This window comes from Hirundo rustica, chromosome 9 (assembly GCF_015227805.2).
Source record: "Hirundo rustica isolate bHirRus1 chromosome 9, bHirRus1.pri.v3, whole genome shotgun sequence".
NCBI lineage: Eukaryota > Metazoa > Chordata > Aves > Passeriformes > Hirundinidae > Hirundo > Hirundo rustica.
Window position 1 is genome coordinate 8,499,066 of NC_053458.1, and position 14,712 is coordinate 8,513,777.

Consider the following 14,712-nt stretch of genomic DNA (forward strand, 5'->3'; position numbering starts at 1 on the left):
CAACATTTCAAGCTTCCAAACACATGATGGATGAGAAAATCATGGCAAGAACCCAGCAAGTGTTGCAGAGTAATGCAAGCTGCCTGGATCCCCTCTGACCACACGTGTCCTGAGGATGAATGTATATCTGGAAGCATTTAATACAGCTGTCTCACAAATCTGTTGCAATACTTATTTAATTTACAGGCTGCTTCCAGTGTAAAATCCCAGCGGAGTTCAGATGGAAGTTGCTGGTGCCATGTGACAGTGAATTTGCCTGGAGGGCGGGGTGGGTCCTGTGCAGGGACTGCATCCCCGCTGCTGCGAACCAGCTGCTCTCCCTGCTGGTCCTGCTGCTTCCAGCGCGCCTGGCAGCATCCAAAAAAGTGCCACCACCCAAGTGAGACAGACAGACATCCTTCACATGACCGGGATGTGGCTGTACAGCGCCGGGGACCATCCGCGGGGAAAGGAAAACCTGCAGGAGTAGGTGGCACCTTTGCCCTGCTTCTGTTGAAAAACCAATCAGCAATGAGGAAAATCCGAGGTGTTTTTAACTGAGAAAAAACTTCCCCTTGTTCCACCCCGTACAGCCACTCCCGTGAGCTGTCATTGAAAATGTTACCTGGAGGTCTGATTCACCCAGTTCAACGTCAGCCTACCCATCTTTGCAATCACCCTTTCTCCAGAAAGTCGGGAAAGGTTAAAGAAGAGGTAAACTCTCTGCAGCTGGTCCTTGACTGTCTTTATTGCAGCGAGAAATACACCCCACGTGACCAGGTCCTTTTATTAATACTGTATCTCTAATACCTAGTAGGGGAAAGGTAAATGCAGGGAATTGCTCTGGGGAATCACGTTCTGGAAAGATCTGCCTTTGCTCTCCAGTTCAGAAGCAGGGCAGCCCTGGGAGATCTGCAATGCAGGACATGAGATGATGCAGGATGCAGGATGTGAGATATGGGACGCAAGATGTGGGATGTGTGAGGATGCAGGATGCAGGATGTGGGATGCAGCCTGGCTGGCCTGGCATGGAGAGCTGGCCTGGCATGGAGAGCTGGCCTGGCATGGAGAGCTGGTCTGGCATGCAGTGCTGGCCCTTGTGGCTCAGGGAAATTGTGAGCTGAGCTGCCATGTGTGGTGTTATTTAGCAGAGTGTCTACCGTCCCTGGCTTTGTGGGGGTGCCAGCACCAAGGAGAGATTTGTAAGCAGATTTTATGCTGGTTTGGGTGGCTGCAGGGGAAACCAGGCTCTGCTCCCCTCCCGTGTCAAGAAGCTACAAGCACAACTCTGAGAGGACAGTGAGAACGCTGCAGTGTCTTCCCTTTTCCTCTTCAGATATGAAAAGGCAGCTTTTTTCGTGAATCCTAAAAGCCACAAGGGAGATAATGACTGGACAGGAGCGGTCAGGCTTTTCCATCCCAGGGCCAGGAACATTCCAGTGTTGGATGGTCCAGCTGGGACAGCAGCAATGCAGCTTTTCCTGTAGCCCCAATTCAGTCCACACACAAAAAACAAACAAAACCAAACCTCCCCCAGCTTTCTACCACACCCATTACCTCCTCTGGGCTTCTGGAGTATTCAGTAAAACCAGTTACCAACTTCTAAAACTTTTGCAAATTTCCCAAATAACCTGTGCCAGGGCTTGAGAAATCTTACAGAGCGCTTGATGTTGTGTAATCTGTATCTACCCAAACACAATTTAGCAGCTGTCATGTATTTACATGAGGACTGTTATGTCAAGTTCCTCTAGTGTGATCCCCTTTAACCTACTTTCTTTCAGCAGGTACACCGTGATTTCAGCTTTTGCTCTTGCTCATTAGATGCTTCTTCTTCAATCTTTCACACTGGAATGCCAAGGTTCATCCACTCCTCCTTGGATGGTATTTTTTTTTCAAATCTTGTCTTTGTGAGAAAATTGCATCCAATACGGAGATGTATGTAATTTACTTCTGGTAACTTCAGTTATTTTGATTAAAAATGTTTTCATTTTGCACTTTAGAGTTTGTAAGCCTGGAGTAGATGCAGTTGCTTTTATACTTAAGTCCCCAAAGAGGGTTGAAGGACACAGCCTCATTTCATCTGCTGAAAGAGACACAAGCGAAAAAAATTTTGAGAAATATTTGTGTTTATACATCCAAGTAAGATGTTTGCTGTGATTACAAACTGCAGGATATTATTGATTAATATTACCTTTTCAGTCTCTCTGTGTACAGAGCATCCACTGGAGATATTGCTGCCTGTCAGTTATTTTTTCTCTTGGTTTTGTGCAATGCCTGTGCCTGCTCTTGTGCTCATGGACTCGCATCCCATTCACTGCAGCAGTTTTTCAATTTATCAGGATAATTTTGCATCCTGCCATGGCCCTCCAAAGAGGTTGTGATGTCTCATAGTTTCATAACTTTTGACATTTTGATAAGCCCACTCTGTCTCTCTCCATTGCATAATTCCAATCTCAGCTCGAGAGCTGCACCTCGTGTCTGAAGAGGGGATGGGCAGCTGCAGCAAGAGGATTTTCTCCTGGGCTGTCCCAGCACATCCCTGTAAACCAGACTCTGCAGATGAAGGCTGTGTGAAGCCAGCTGCTGTCTAACTGCACAGCAGCCTCCTCACAATCCTGGAACTGCAGCTGACATCACTGCGATGATAACTGCAACAGCAGCTTTTGGGATTTCACAGCTGGATGTGTGATACTCTATCCCAATAATGATTCCTGCAGAGGCAGAGGACAGCTCACCAGTGTCCTCCAGTGTACCAACTCTCATAATTTTATCAGCTTAAGAATATGAAATAATACAATAAAAAAGAGGGACCCCTGCCCCCCCAGACACACTTTCTAACTATCAGAACTTTGATTGATGATTGATTATTGGACCCCTGTTAAAGAGTTGCCCATGGAAGGAGGTGCTGGGTTATCTGGAGACCCACAGGCAGTTTCCTGGCCTGTCCAGGGTGGTCTCTTGCTGCTCATGGGCTTCCTCTCCATCTTCCACTTCTAAAGGGGTTTTACACTGCATTTGGGATGAAGCAGGCAAGCACCAGCAATATAAACAACACAGCTTCTGTTGCAGGAAAAAAAATTATTGGTTTATTAAGACAAAAGTTACAGAATATTTTGCAGTTTGGGTACGATTTCAGAGCCCAAACTGGAATAATTGCTTTCAATAAAACAGAGACCCAGTGAGTGTGAGAAGTGAGACAGAGGTCTGCCACAGGCTGTCCCCACTGCAGGAGAGGAGGGCTGACCTCTAGGCACTGAGGAAGGTGCTGATGACGGAGCAGGGCCGGAAAGGGTCACGGATTTGGCCAGGGCACGAGTGTGAAGGCAGGATTTGGTAAGAAGGAAGCAGGCAGGACCTGCAGATGTTCCCAGACCAGGCCAGGCCAGCTCTTACGGCAGTGCAAGGGGACAGAGAGCGCGGCCATGCCTGGCTGCTCTCAGATCAGTGCCCTGGAGCAGAGGGCAGTGTGCAGTGTCATCCCAGCCGCCTGGGCCTAGCCTGAAAAGGGCTTTCAGCTGGTGGGCGAAGCACTGAAATCAGGAATCCTCATCCCCAAATCCTGCCCTGCACTTCTGCCCCGGAGAAACACTGTCCCGTCATCTGCTCGGTCCCTCCCTCTGGTGAAGGCAGGATGTTTTCCAGCATCAGCGGATTTTCTTCAAATACAGCTGGATCCCATTCTTGGAGCGAAGGATGATCCGAGTTATTTTGAGGGGAGGCGTGGCAGGGTCGGGCAGGAGCTGGAAGCGCAGCAGGGTCAGAGCCAGCGCCACCTTCATCTCGTTCATGGCAAACTGCTGCCCGATGCAATTCCTGCGGAGAAACGGAGCAGCTCAGCCAGCCCCATCCCAGGGCTGGGCACTGCAAACACGCACAGCCCCTGCCAGCCCTGCCACAGCAGCACACATCCTCCCCCTGTGCAGCTCAGGGGGCCCCGGGCAGGGCTTCGGGCAGCGAAACCAGGGCCGTGGGCTGAGCAGGGGGAATTGAGAGGAACACCGGGGTTCGGGATGTGTGCTCCGTGAGCCTGGAGAAGGAGGGAGATGGGGAAGCCAAAGGAAAGGCCAGCAGGGATGAGGTGGTGGGTCTCCAAGCAGACAAGGTCTGCAGGGTGTTTGCCTTGAAGGAGTCAGCAGAGGGCAAAGGGAAGGATTGGGAGGAGGAGGGAAAGAAAGAGGAGAAGGGGAGAGCGCAGTCTGGGCATCAAGGAGAGGAGAGCGCGTGAGCTCAGCATGCTGCAGGCTCCCTGCAGGATGCCAACGGGATGCTCCACAGCTTTGGGACCCAGCTCCCTGTCCCCAGAAGGGGCTTGGCAATGCTGCCTTCCCATTTTGCCTGCTGGTATCAGAACCCCTCTGTTGCACAAACGCTTCTATCCTCATTTAACTATTTAACAATGTAGTTCTGCAGGGCCAGGATTGCAGGTGGCAGTCTCTGCAATTCCCTTTACCTCGTTCCAGCAGAAAAAGGCAGAAAGGCGTGAGAGTGCCTGCCAGAGACGTTCTCCGGGGAAAAACGCAAAGGGTCAAACACCTGGAAATGAAGAATATGCAGCAAGAAAAAGCCATTCTTTAAAAAAACAGTACTGACTGGTATCTTGAGAAATGTGACGCTCCTTAATTTATGAAGAACCCCATAGCAGAGGGAGAATTCTTCTCTCCTGTTCATAGGGGAAGGGGACATGGGAAGAGCTACATCATAAAGGGAGAAAGTTATTAGGAGATCAAAAGAAAACTCACCAAAGGATCTTTCCATACTTCAGGGTTTCTGTGAATGAGGTAAATGCTTATTGCAGTGACGCTGCCTGGAAAACAATTGAGGAGGAGAAAAGGGCTCACCGACAAAGAAACAAGCCAACATCTGCACAGCCCTGCCTGGACATCTGTGCAGCGAGGATGCAGCTGGTGCCTGAGCGCAGGGTTTGGTGCAGCAGGAAGGGGATTCACAGACCTTCCGGCAAAGTGCGTCCATCGGGGAAGGTGATGGGTTTGCTGAGCTGCCGCGACACGCCGGGCACTGGGGGGTAAAGGCGCAGGCTCTCCTTGATGCACATGGTGCTGTAAGTCATCTTGCCCAGGTCCTCCCTGTCGGGACAGGCAGGCTGAGCCCCACACTCCCCCCCTGCCTGTGCTGCCAGGTCCCTTCACCCACAGCCATCCTGCCCCTGAGCAGATCCCCCTGCAACAGAGCAGAGGGACCCACCGTGCCCAGCCACAGGCTGCTGGAGGCTGGGGGTGCCAGGACACCTCTGAACAGCCACTGAACAAGCTCAAGTGCAAAGTGACAGTGAAAAGTGATAAGAACATCCATGATATCCTGTGGTGAGGAAACAGGAGAGAGCAAAGAGCAGTGCTGGTGGCCCAGATGGGGATGGCATCCATAATGTCCCTTCCAGGGTGGCAGACTTGGCTGAAGGATCTGCTCCATCTCGTGAAGTCACTGCGCATGCAGCAACCTTTAGCACCCCAGCTTTTGAACCGTGAAGACGTCACTCACTTAGAAACGGCAGTGATAGAAAAAGCTAGCAGCAGAGGAAATGGTGCAACCTTACCACTGGATTGTGTCCCGGTCCCCCAGGATGCCCTGGATCTCCTCCCTGCACCGCTGCTGGTGCTCAGGGTGCATTGCCAGGCAGTAGAAGAGCCAGGAGATGCCACTGGCTGTCGTGTCGTGGCCTTCAAACATGAACGTGTCCACCTCAGCACGCAGGTCCTCATCAGACAGTGCAGCTCCATTCTCATCCTAACAGTCCACAGAGACTCTCAGTGGGCCATATATAAAAAATTTATATATATGTATATTACAGTAACACACACACATATACATATAAATATGTAAATATCCAGGTAGGGGCCATTATATTCTTTCAGCTATTGCAAAAGGGGCATGGTGATGCCTGTGGGATACACGTAAACAAAATCAAGGTCTTTACACTGAATTCAGAGCCCCTTTCCCTTCATTTTTAAATCTCTTTATCCCCCCATATTAAACCACTAGGAGTACAAAATCCCTCTGTATGTCATATACCCAAAAAGATGTCTTCAGCTGGGAGAGACTGGGATAATTTTCTTTTTTAATGGCTTGTGCAGTCCTGAGGGTCTCTGGTGGTTTGTGGCACCCCTGCAAAGGCTTTTGCACTCTCTGCCCTGCTGTAAATACACTCCTTGCCACTCACTTTGGCACACAGCAGAATGTCCAAGAAGTCTAAATGTCTCTTCTTCTGGATCTTTTCAAACTCTCGTTCATCTTTAAGGGATTCCTTTCGCTCGTGGATCACCTTGTCTGGGGGAGAAAGGGTTAAAGGTTCAGCAGGGTCAGGAGATGCCAAGCTGCAAAACTGTCCTTCCTTTGGATGCAAACCTCACCCAAGGAGGGGAGCGCTGCTCAGTCCATGATGCATTTGACCTGTGCTTCTGCATCACAGGCACTCTGGCTTTTTTTAGCAGCATGGCAACAAATGCCATGGACATTGTCATCCTTTTCTGCAAGCTTCTTTGTTCACCACGGACTTCTCACCTATTTTACACACCCCTCATGCATTAAAAGCAAACCTGGCTTGGAAGGGAAAATCATTTCTTGCACTGGTGTTGCCTGCAGTGCCCATCCCTCGTCTCTCCAGCCTACAGGTGCATTTCCAGAGGGCAATCCCTCTGTTAGTCCAGCTTAATGACCCAGGAGCTGTGAGACCCCTTTGCTTCATGCCTAGATCAGATCACTACTGCAAGCTGATGCCCTGCTTGGAGCTCAGCTCTGAGCCTCTGGGCAGGATCACTGCACAGGCAGGGAGATGACCTGACTGCCTCTGTCCAAGGTTTTGGGAGGGAATACCCGTGTGGTCGTGAGCGATCCTGCAGGCCTTCCTGAACTGAAATCCATGGGGGCTGAGCCAGTAAATGATGTCATTGTGGTAGGGGAAGATGCGGAGGCGCTGGTGCACCATGTGGCAGAGGTCATAGACAGCCTGGATGTAGGTGTTTTTCCTGGAGAGAGGGGAATAGGAAGCTTGTAAATTTGGGAGCACGGTGACAAGCTATTTGCCCATTTCCCTTCTGAGCTCCAAACTTCCTGGCAGGGCTTGGGGCAGGCAGCACTGACCTGTTGGTCTGGCAATTGCTGTGACAGCTGAAGGCACATTTCATGATGCTATCAAGAGTCATCAAGCTGACATGCTCAAAGAGCTCCACTGGCTTCCCATCTGCTGTCAGCTCTTCCCACTTATCCTAGGGCACAAAGGAGACAGAAATGAGAAGACAAGGGTCAGCTCTACATGATCTGCAGTCACCCCCTGGTTAAATGAGTGCTCAGATAGAGATACATCCCAGAGAAACAGGGGAAAAAAAAAAAAAAAAAAAAAAGGGCAATCTCTTAGCTGCCAGCAAAATCCCAGAGAAGAGAAGCCAAGATGGTTAATACAGGATTTGCCTCAGGCAGATGCCACTCTTGGATCCTGATGGTGGTGAGCCCTGCTACAGCCTATCCTGAGGCAAGGACACCCTGGAGAAGCCCAGGACCGGTGCATTTCTGCAGCCTTTCTTAGGATGTAGTGCGTTTTTCTGTACAGAGAAGCATATGCTGGCATTGGGCTTCACTGGGTGTGTTCCTGAGCACTTCTGAGCTTGGTGCCCAAGATGCAAACTTTGGAGCAAGGTTTTTTTCTCTGTCACACGGTCTCTGTGCCAGTGTGCTCTGCCAGCAAGTAATACAGGAGCTCTTGCTCAACTCTGCATAGGGGATCCCTAGAGAAACTATAAATCCTGTCTGTATTACCCAGCAGACACGAAGCGATGATGAATCCTCCGTCCCCTCGCGGCTGTAAGGAACGAATGGACTTAAATGCTTCGAAAGGGAGGGGAGGGAGGAGCACGATCACACCCGAGCTCCAAAGCACCAAACCAGGCTTACGGGGACAGATTCGCGTTCGTAGCACATGCAACGATTGCCACCTCGTGGCACGGGCTCACACAACTGGCGTCGTGCACTAGGAATTTCAAACTCCCAGGCACTTCTGAGCCTTGCAAAAGCTCTCCCGGCTCTCCAGCTCCCGGCTCCTGGCTGCTCCCTGGGCCAGGAGGAGGAATCCAGCCAGGATCTGTCTGAAGCTGCTGGGGAGGTTGGGAGTGAGGGAGGTGATGGAGAAGGACTAGATCCAGCATCCAGACTCCTCCAGCTCACATGCACAAAGCCTGGTGCCCTTATCCTGTGATTCCTGCTGGTTTCCATCCTGCCCAGCACCAGTGGATTGAAGAACAATGCATTTTCACGGTTTATGAAGCATGGCAGGGATTGAAGTCCAGTCATGGGTATGCTGACAGGAAATAATACTTTTTAACCTTAGGTCACGGTATAGCTCTGCTCCAACCTTTTTGGGGGGGGGCAGGTTTATCATGAACATTTATTTACCTTAATTCTTTATTTAGACAAACACCTTATAAGAAGTGGCCGTTGGAACTGAGATCACGCACGGTTTGGGGATACCATTAATCCTGAAATCTCAGCCACAGGTCCCAAAGCAGTACTGGAACACTGTAATTGCAGTAAATGCTCATCCCTTCCAGCTCAAGGACAGGGATTTGGGGTGACTCAGAAAGACTGACCACCAGGACAGAGCACGTCCTTACAACTACCAGATAAAGAAAGCCCTGCTCCAGCATTTACCTCCTAACCAGACAGGATGGGAAAAAGAAAACAGGGCAGAGAGAGGAGCATCATGAGTCCTACCAGCATCACGTTTGTAGACTCTGCCATCAGGCCCACGTACGGCTTCAAGACGTCGTAATGAAACCCTGGAGTCAGGAGTTTTCGGTGTTGGTGCCATTTGGGGCCGTGTAAGATCAGCAGCCCGTTCCCTGGGGAAACACAGGCAAGGCATGTTTTACTGGGCACAAGCAGCCTGCTCTCAGCTGCCTGCAGACACAGCCTCAGCCTGCACAATTTAATCTGCTATCTGAGCTGCTGTTGGAGGGCATTTCCAAATGCTGCCATCAGCCCCAGGGTTCCCGGAGCTGAGCAAAGCCCTGCTCGTCAAAATGGCACGATGGCGTCTCTGAAAACAAACGCCAACACTGCTGGAAAAGAGAAGTTCAGAACAGCAGATATCTTTTTCACCAGTTCTCCAATGAATTTAAGCTTCTCTCATCACCAGCCTTTGCTATCGATGGACATGTGAGTATTTGTACATATGTTACGTCTGAACTTTCCTTACTTGAAAATAAATAGAACTACTTAGCACCTTTTTCAGTAAATGTAATAATTTCACGAAGCTTTTAGCTACAACTCCATTAAGGAACAGGTACAATGCTGTTTATTTATAGCGTGGTTTTGACTAACTTTAGAATCATTCCTCCCAGGCAAAGCCCTGGGAATACATACCAATCCATGGGACAAGGTGTTTATAGCTGATGTTATCCTTGGGATCTGTAAAAAAAAAAAAAAAAGAGAGAAAATAAAATGGTAAATGTTTTAATAGCCTGAATCCAGGTTTGCAGCTGAAAGCTCCCTCTGGGCTCTCACTTTTGGTTGGGTATGAAGCAAAATCAGTGGCATCCCCGCAGAAGTCCCAGTAATTCAACAGAAAATGAGCTAGTCTCTGCCAGCTGCAATAAACACATATAAAAGCACATGCTCACACTGGAAAAAACAAGAATATTGATAGTTCAAAGTCTGTACAGTGTGATAAATGATTAACCCTCTCAGACACCGCTGTTCAGCACCTTTTCTTCTCAATGCACTAAAGATACTTCTCTGCAGTAGGAGCCAGAACTCGGAACCTAGAAAAAAGCTCCCACGTGTCTTCTCCTTGCTGGGATCAGGCACTGAGCAGTTAAATTTTCAAGGAGCACCTGGGGAAGTCTGATTTTCCAGCGATGGATTTGGAGCCAGGTCAGTCCTGAAGCCCTGTGCCTGAAGCACCCAGGGCACAGCATGAAGGAGGGGTATATCTCCATGCCTTTACATGATTTGCGCAAGAAAACCTCTCTGTAAAACCCTGCCTTGCTGAAAATTTTGAGGCTGGCAGGGGAAGTCTGCAGGCTGGGGGTGATGCTCCCCAGCTGAAGCATAATCTCTCACCTGCTCTGCTCAACAGCACCTTGGCATAGTCGGGATCAGTGATAACCAGGAATGCTGAGAAATTCCCAAACCACATAGGGTGAGCATGTGGGTACTTCTGTGCCCAGACCTCTGCCTTGTCCAGCACCTCTTCCTCCTTGAGAAACTAGTTGAGGAGAAGAAAAAAGAGAAAGAATACACAGGTTTGGAGGGAAAAAAAAAAAAATCTCCTAATACGTTGTCTTAAAAGTTCAATGTCTTTCTGAGCACAAAACCAGGTAAGGACAAACAAGGTGTTTTTCCTCTGTTTGCAGAGCATGGGAAGTAGAGATGTTTGCTACTTTTAAAGCTCCTATAAAATAATCCTTCCTTATCACTTGACCTTAAGCTAGAGAACATCCTTAGGCACTGTGGTGGTGCCTATCAGCTCACGTGTTATCTGTTCTTTTTCCACAGCCACCCCACAGAAGACTCAGATTTGCCCCAGACAGCATCTGCATTTTGTGGCACACAGCTACATTCTCACTTGCACGTGGCTGAGCAATTGGCATCCTGCAGCTGGGAGAAGATACAGCAGCAACAGCATCACTGCTGGGTCTGCCCAGTACAGCTGTGGGAAACCACAGCCTCCTCCAGACATTTAGGTGGAGAAGGCCAGTGTCCAGGAAAAATTCAACAGAATTAGTCCAAATGGATTGCACAGAAAAGGGAACACTGGTTAATAACATTACATTAAGAATTCATTGATTTCTGGGAGTTGAATTTTACAGGCAATGAAGAGCTGGTGCTCCTAGAAAGATTTATCTCCTGTCCTTGGAAGCTGCAATCTGAGGAGCAGCATGAGCACCAGCTTTCATATCAGCAGCAGTGGCAGGTTCACTCCAAAGTAATCACTGCTTTACTGCTTTTACAGCCTGTGCTGTTATGTACAGGCAATAAACAAAGAACAAGTGGAAAGATCCACAAGCACATGCAGAGGGGAAAAAAACACAGAGACAAAACCATGTAAAATTCTTTTTTCTTTGAAGAGAAACTACTCTGGACTGTTATGCAGGGGGAAGGATTTTGGTAAGCTACATCTGACAGAGCTGCTGCTGCTTTGACTTGAAGCTTGAAAGTTAATTAAATCAGCAAACTGTTGCAGAAATCAACATCAAAGTCACCCTATTGACTGTATCAAGTGAATATTTGCCCAGTTGCTTTAGTGCTGAGTTATCTCAGCTTTCAGTCTGGCTGGTGTTTCTCAACCCATGACATGGTCTGTACTCAAATGATCACCCACATCAAATAGTCAGCCACGTGTGGCTTGTCTGGGACAGGATACTCATGAGCCATGGGGTGTCTGCCATGGGCATGTCCAAGTTCAGCTCCAAGACTCAGCTCCCCTTTCCTCACAAGCTGGGGCACATCCCACGTGACTCCCACATTCAGCAGAATTACCAACTACAACCAGTTATTAGTTATTATAGAAAGCTCAACTTCGTTTACTCAAGTTCAAGATTTTGAACTTAATAAATAGAACCACCAATTTCTCTGACTTCAGGGTTCAAGTTTTGGGGCAGCTCTTCAGCAAACACCAGCAGAAGCAGGGCCTGGCACAGTGCCTTTAGCTGAGTGACACCCCAACATGGTAAAGTCCCTTTGACACAGCTGCCTGCACTTCTCCTGTCCTGAATCCCAAAAAACATACTGGAAGTAACTGGGAGATGCTGAGCAGAAATCCCAATCCCAGAAGCCTTTGCATCCAGCCTTGTTTTGGAGCACCACCCTTGGCTTGTGCTATCAGCACATCCCTGTGCTGGCAGAGGGTTGAATGGGTTTATTTGAGAGGAGAGGTTACCCCCAAGGTTAGTAACCTGCTGCAACAAGCACTCCTGGAGCAGAGGATGCAAAATGTTCCTCCGTGAGCTGCAGAGGAATAGAAAGCTCTCATGCCTTAATCAGGGCTCCAGCTACCCAGCTCTGCATGAAAGACCATTACTTCTACTTCTTCCCTTGGGAGCTTGAAAAGCAAAGTATAAACCCCGCTTGGGTCTGAGAAAGAAAGGTAATTGCCTGATCTCCTGCTGAAATGCAAGTTTTGAAATGGATCCAACACTAAAAGCATCTGGGAAGAGGCTTAAGGGCACTTTTAATGACTACACACTGATAGCAAATGAAAGAGGAAACACAGGAGCTGAAATCTGAGCATGAGGGTGTGCTGCATGCAGCCAGAGCCGGGCTGGCCCCTCCCCACACAGGGCAGGAGTGGACACAGGGCTGCCGAGGGACAGACACCCTCCCTGGGCCAGCAGGGCAGTGACCCTGCCCTCCTCTGCTGCCCTCCAACCCCGGCCATGGGGAGTCAATTGGGTCAGCTCAGGGCGGGCACTCTGGGTTTTAACTAAGTCCTGCTGCCGCAGTGAGGCTGAACAGCTCTACACAACCTCCTCCTGATATTTTAATGTCATTTCTGCTGAGTGATTTGGATAAGCAGAGACTAATACCCAGAGAATGCTTTAAAACAAAGCGATGTATTCCCAGGAGATCTATCCAGAGCATGACAAATACGTTTGAGGTTCTAAACTGGCCTGGATCGAAGCTGGGAAACAATCAGTTAAATCAACAGAAATGTCAGTGCTCTCCCTCTGCTCAAAGGTCGTCCTCGAGGTGTGTGCAAACTTTGTGTTCAGTGTGTGCCCAGAGCATTGCCAGTTCCTCTGCTGGCTCAACGAACTGTTAGGCTTTGGGGAATTCAGCAGCATTAATCAGCAAATTATTCAATCTTCATAAAAGGAATTCTCAGGCAAACATTGTCCAAGGTAGAAGTTGAGGCACGAACAACCTAGGCATGATGACAGGAAGTATTTGGCATGAATGATCAAGCTTCCGCCACGGCAAATAGTCATAACTAACAAACAGGAACGTACTTTATTTAATTGCAGTTTTGAAGTCTAACTGGCAGTGTAACAAAGCCCTGAACTGGCCCATCTTCATGCTTACTTTGCCAAAAGACTCCTTGTCCCATCCATCACAGCAAAACTGGCGCTGCCACAGCACAGAGACAAACCCTGCGAGGTCTCCTGATTTCCCAGACCTTTTTCAGGGTGCCAGTTATTTAATGTGCCACAGAGGTGCCCACAGCAGGACATCAGCAGAGCCCAGCAGAAGGCAAGGAGATTTTAAGCAGCGTTTTTAGCACGTTTGGAAAAGCTGTTTGCATCAGGCAAGCTCAGTTACACCTCTCGAGGCTGCTGATGAGCTGTGAAAATCTGTTTGCCAAGGTAGCCCTGGTGATCTGTGTGGGCAAGTGTATGCACACAGGTATGCACACCAAGTGCAGTAGTCATCCCTGCCGCCAGTGACCAAAACAAGGCTCGCCTATGTACGTGGGTTTAGTTAGTCATGACCTTAATGCACCTGTAGAAGATTCACAGCCCCTGTGCCGGATGCAAAGCCTGCGATGCGTTTTGCGGCTGAAACGTGGCTCGGAACGATCAGTGGTCCGGCTCGCCTGGCCGTGAGGCCGATGTAAGCGGGCAGGGGAGACAAAGTGCCTTTGGATGCCGGGAGCAGCGAGCATCCGCTGAGCATCGCATCAGCTCAGCGTCGCAGGGAGAGCTACGGCGGGCCTGTCCTGGCTGTCGGAGGAGCAGAGGGGTGACACTGGAGCCTGCCCCGGGACAGAGCAGCGGCTGGGCTGCCTCCAGCGCCGATGCCGGCTCACACCCCGGGATGACCTTGCCTACGCCACACCGTGTTACCGCTCTCTTCGCTTGCGAGCCAGCCGCCACCCTTTTCCACCGCGCAGTCTGCAGCAGCCTGCCGGAGCTCTGCGTGAGCCGTGCTCTCGCTAAGCATCACAGGCAGGGAAAGCACATTGGTCTGGCTGGGAAAAAGGATGCCCCCCTCTCACCTACCCAGCAATTCTCCCGGGCCGCGGGGACAAGTCCCACCAGCACCATTCCCACACGGCCCTCGGGAAAGCTGCTCCCCGCACTCGCCCCCGCTCCCGGCCGCGCAGACCCGGCTCTCCCGCACCTCGTGGACGTGGCCGAAGAGCCAGTGGGTCGGGTACCCGGGGAAGTCGGCCAGCGCCCGGAGCAGCTCCCGCCGCCGGTGGAACAGCTGGATGGCTTTCAGCAGCACGCAGGTCAGGCAGAACACGGCGGCCAGGTGCACCACCCTGGAGACATCCACGCCCAGCCACAGGAGCTTCATCGTCCCCTTGAGAGCCGCCAGCCGCTGCCTCCGGCGTCCTCCGGCGCCCCGGCGGCACCGGCCGCGGTAGCCAATGCGGGGCGGAGAGGCAGGTCCAGAGCCCGAACGGCTGCCAAATCACGGCAGCGCTTGTTGGGAGGGAGGGGAAAGGAAGGGAAGGGGAGCATCCCGCGGGAACGCTTCGCTCGTCGCCGCACCGGCCGGGAGCTGCTTCCCGCCCCGAGTCCCCGCCGCCGGGACCTCAGGCTGAAGAGACAGGGAAAGACCGTACTCTGGGATTCCTCCTCCCGAGGTCTTCGTCACATATTCCTGCCTCACGAGATTTCACCCTCATCTCCACCCATTCCCATCTCGCATCCCGGCTGACAACTCCCGCTCTCCTTCCCTGTCTCCCTCCCGGCTGCCGGCACTGTGAGCCGCATCCCAGCGCCGACCGGGACAGCATCTCCCGGCAGCGAGCGCGGGGAATCCCGCACCGCGCCGCGC

General features: G+C 50.7%; 1 protein-coding gene across 1 annotated transcript; it reads right to left on the reverse strand.

The window, feature by feature from the left end:
• Positions 1–3,039: 3,039 nt before the first annotated feature.
• Positions 3,040–14,596, reverse strand: LOC120756719 (cytochrome P450 4B1-like). Its single transcript, XM_040073319.2, has 12 exons — positions 14,047–14,596; positions 10,048–10,192; positions 9,349–9,393; positions 8,698–8,825; positions 7,075–7,199; positions 6,808–6,959; positions 6,155–6,261; positions 5,531–5,721; positions 4,930–5,063; positions 4,719–4,783; positions 4,430–4,512; positions 3,040–3,792 (listed from the first exon to the last, which is right to left on the reverse strand). Exons 1-12 carry the CDS (start codon positions 14,224–14,226, stop codon positions 3,624–3,626), a joined length of 1,524 nt encoding a protein of 507 aa, XP_039929253.1. The 5' UTR covers positions 14,227–14,596; the 3' UTR covers positions 3,040–3,623.
• Between the last annotated feature and the right edge of the window lie 116 nt (positions 14,597–14,712).

Excerpts from the sequence above, each read along its gene's own strand:
- LOC120756719 (XM_040073319.2), bottom strand. The coding sequence starts at position 14,226 with ATGAAGCTCCTGTGGCTGGGCGTGGATGTCTCCAGGGTGGTGCACCTG. Across the intron at positions 7,200-8,697 it reads AGTCTACAAACGTGATGCTG|GATAAGTGGGAAGAGCTGAC; the intron begins GTAGGACTCATG and ends TTTGTGCCCTAG. Across the intron at positions 4,784-4,929 it reads TGGACGCACTTTGCCGGAAG|GCAGCGTCACTGCAATAAGC; the intron begins GTCTGTGAATCC and ends ATTGTTTTCCAG.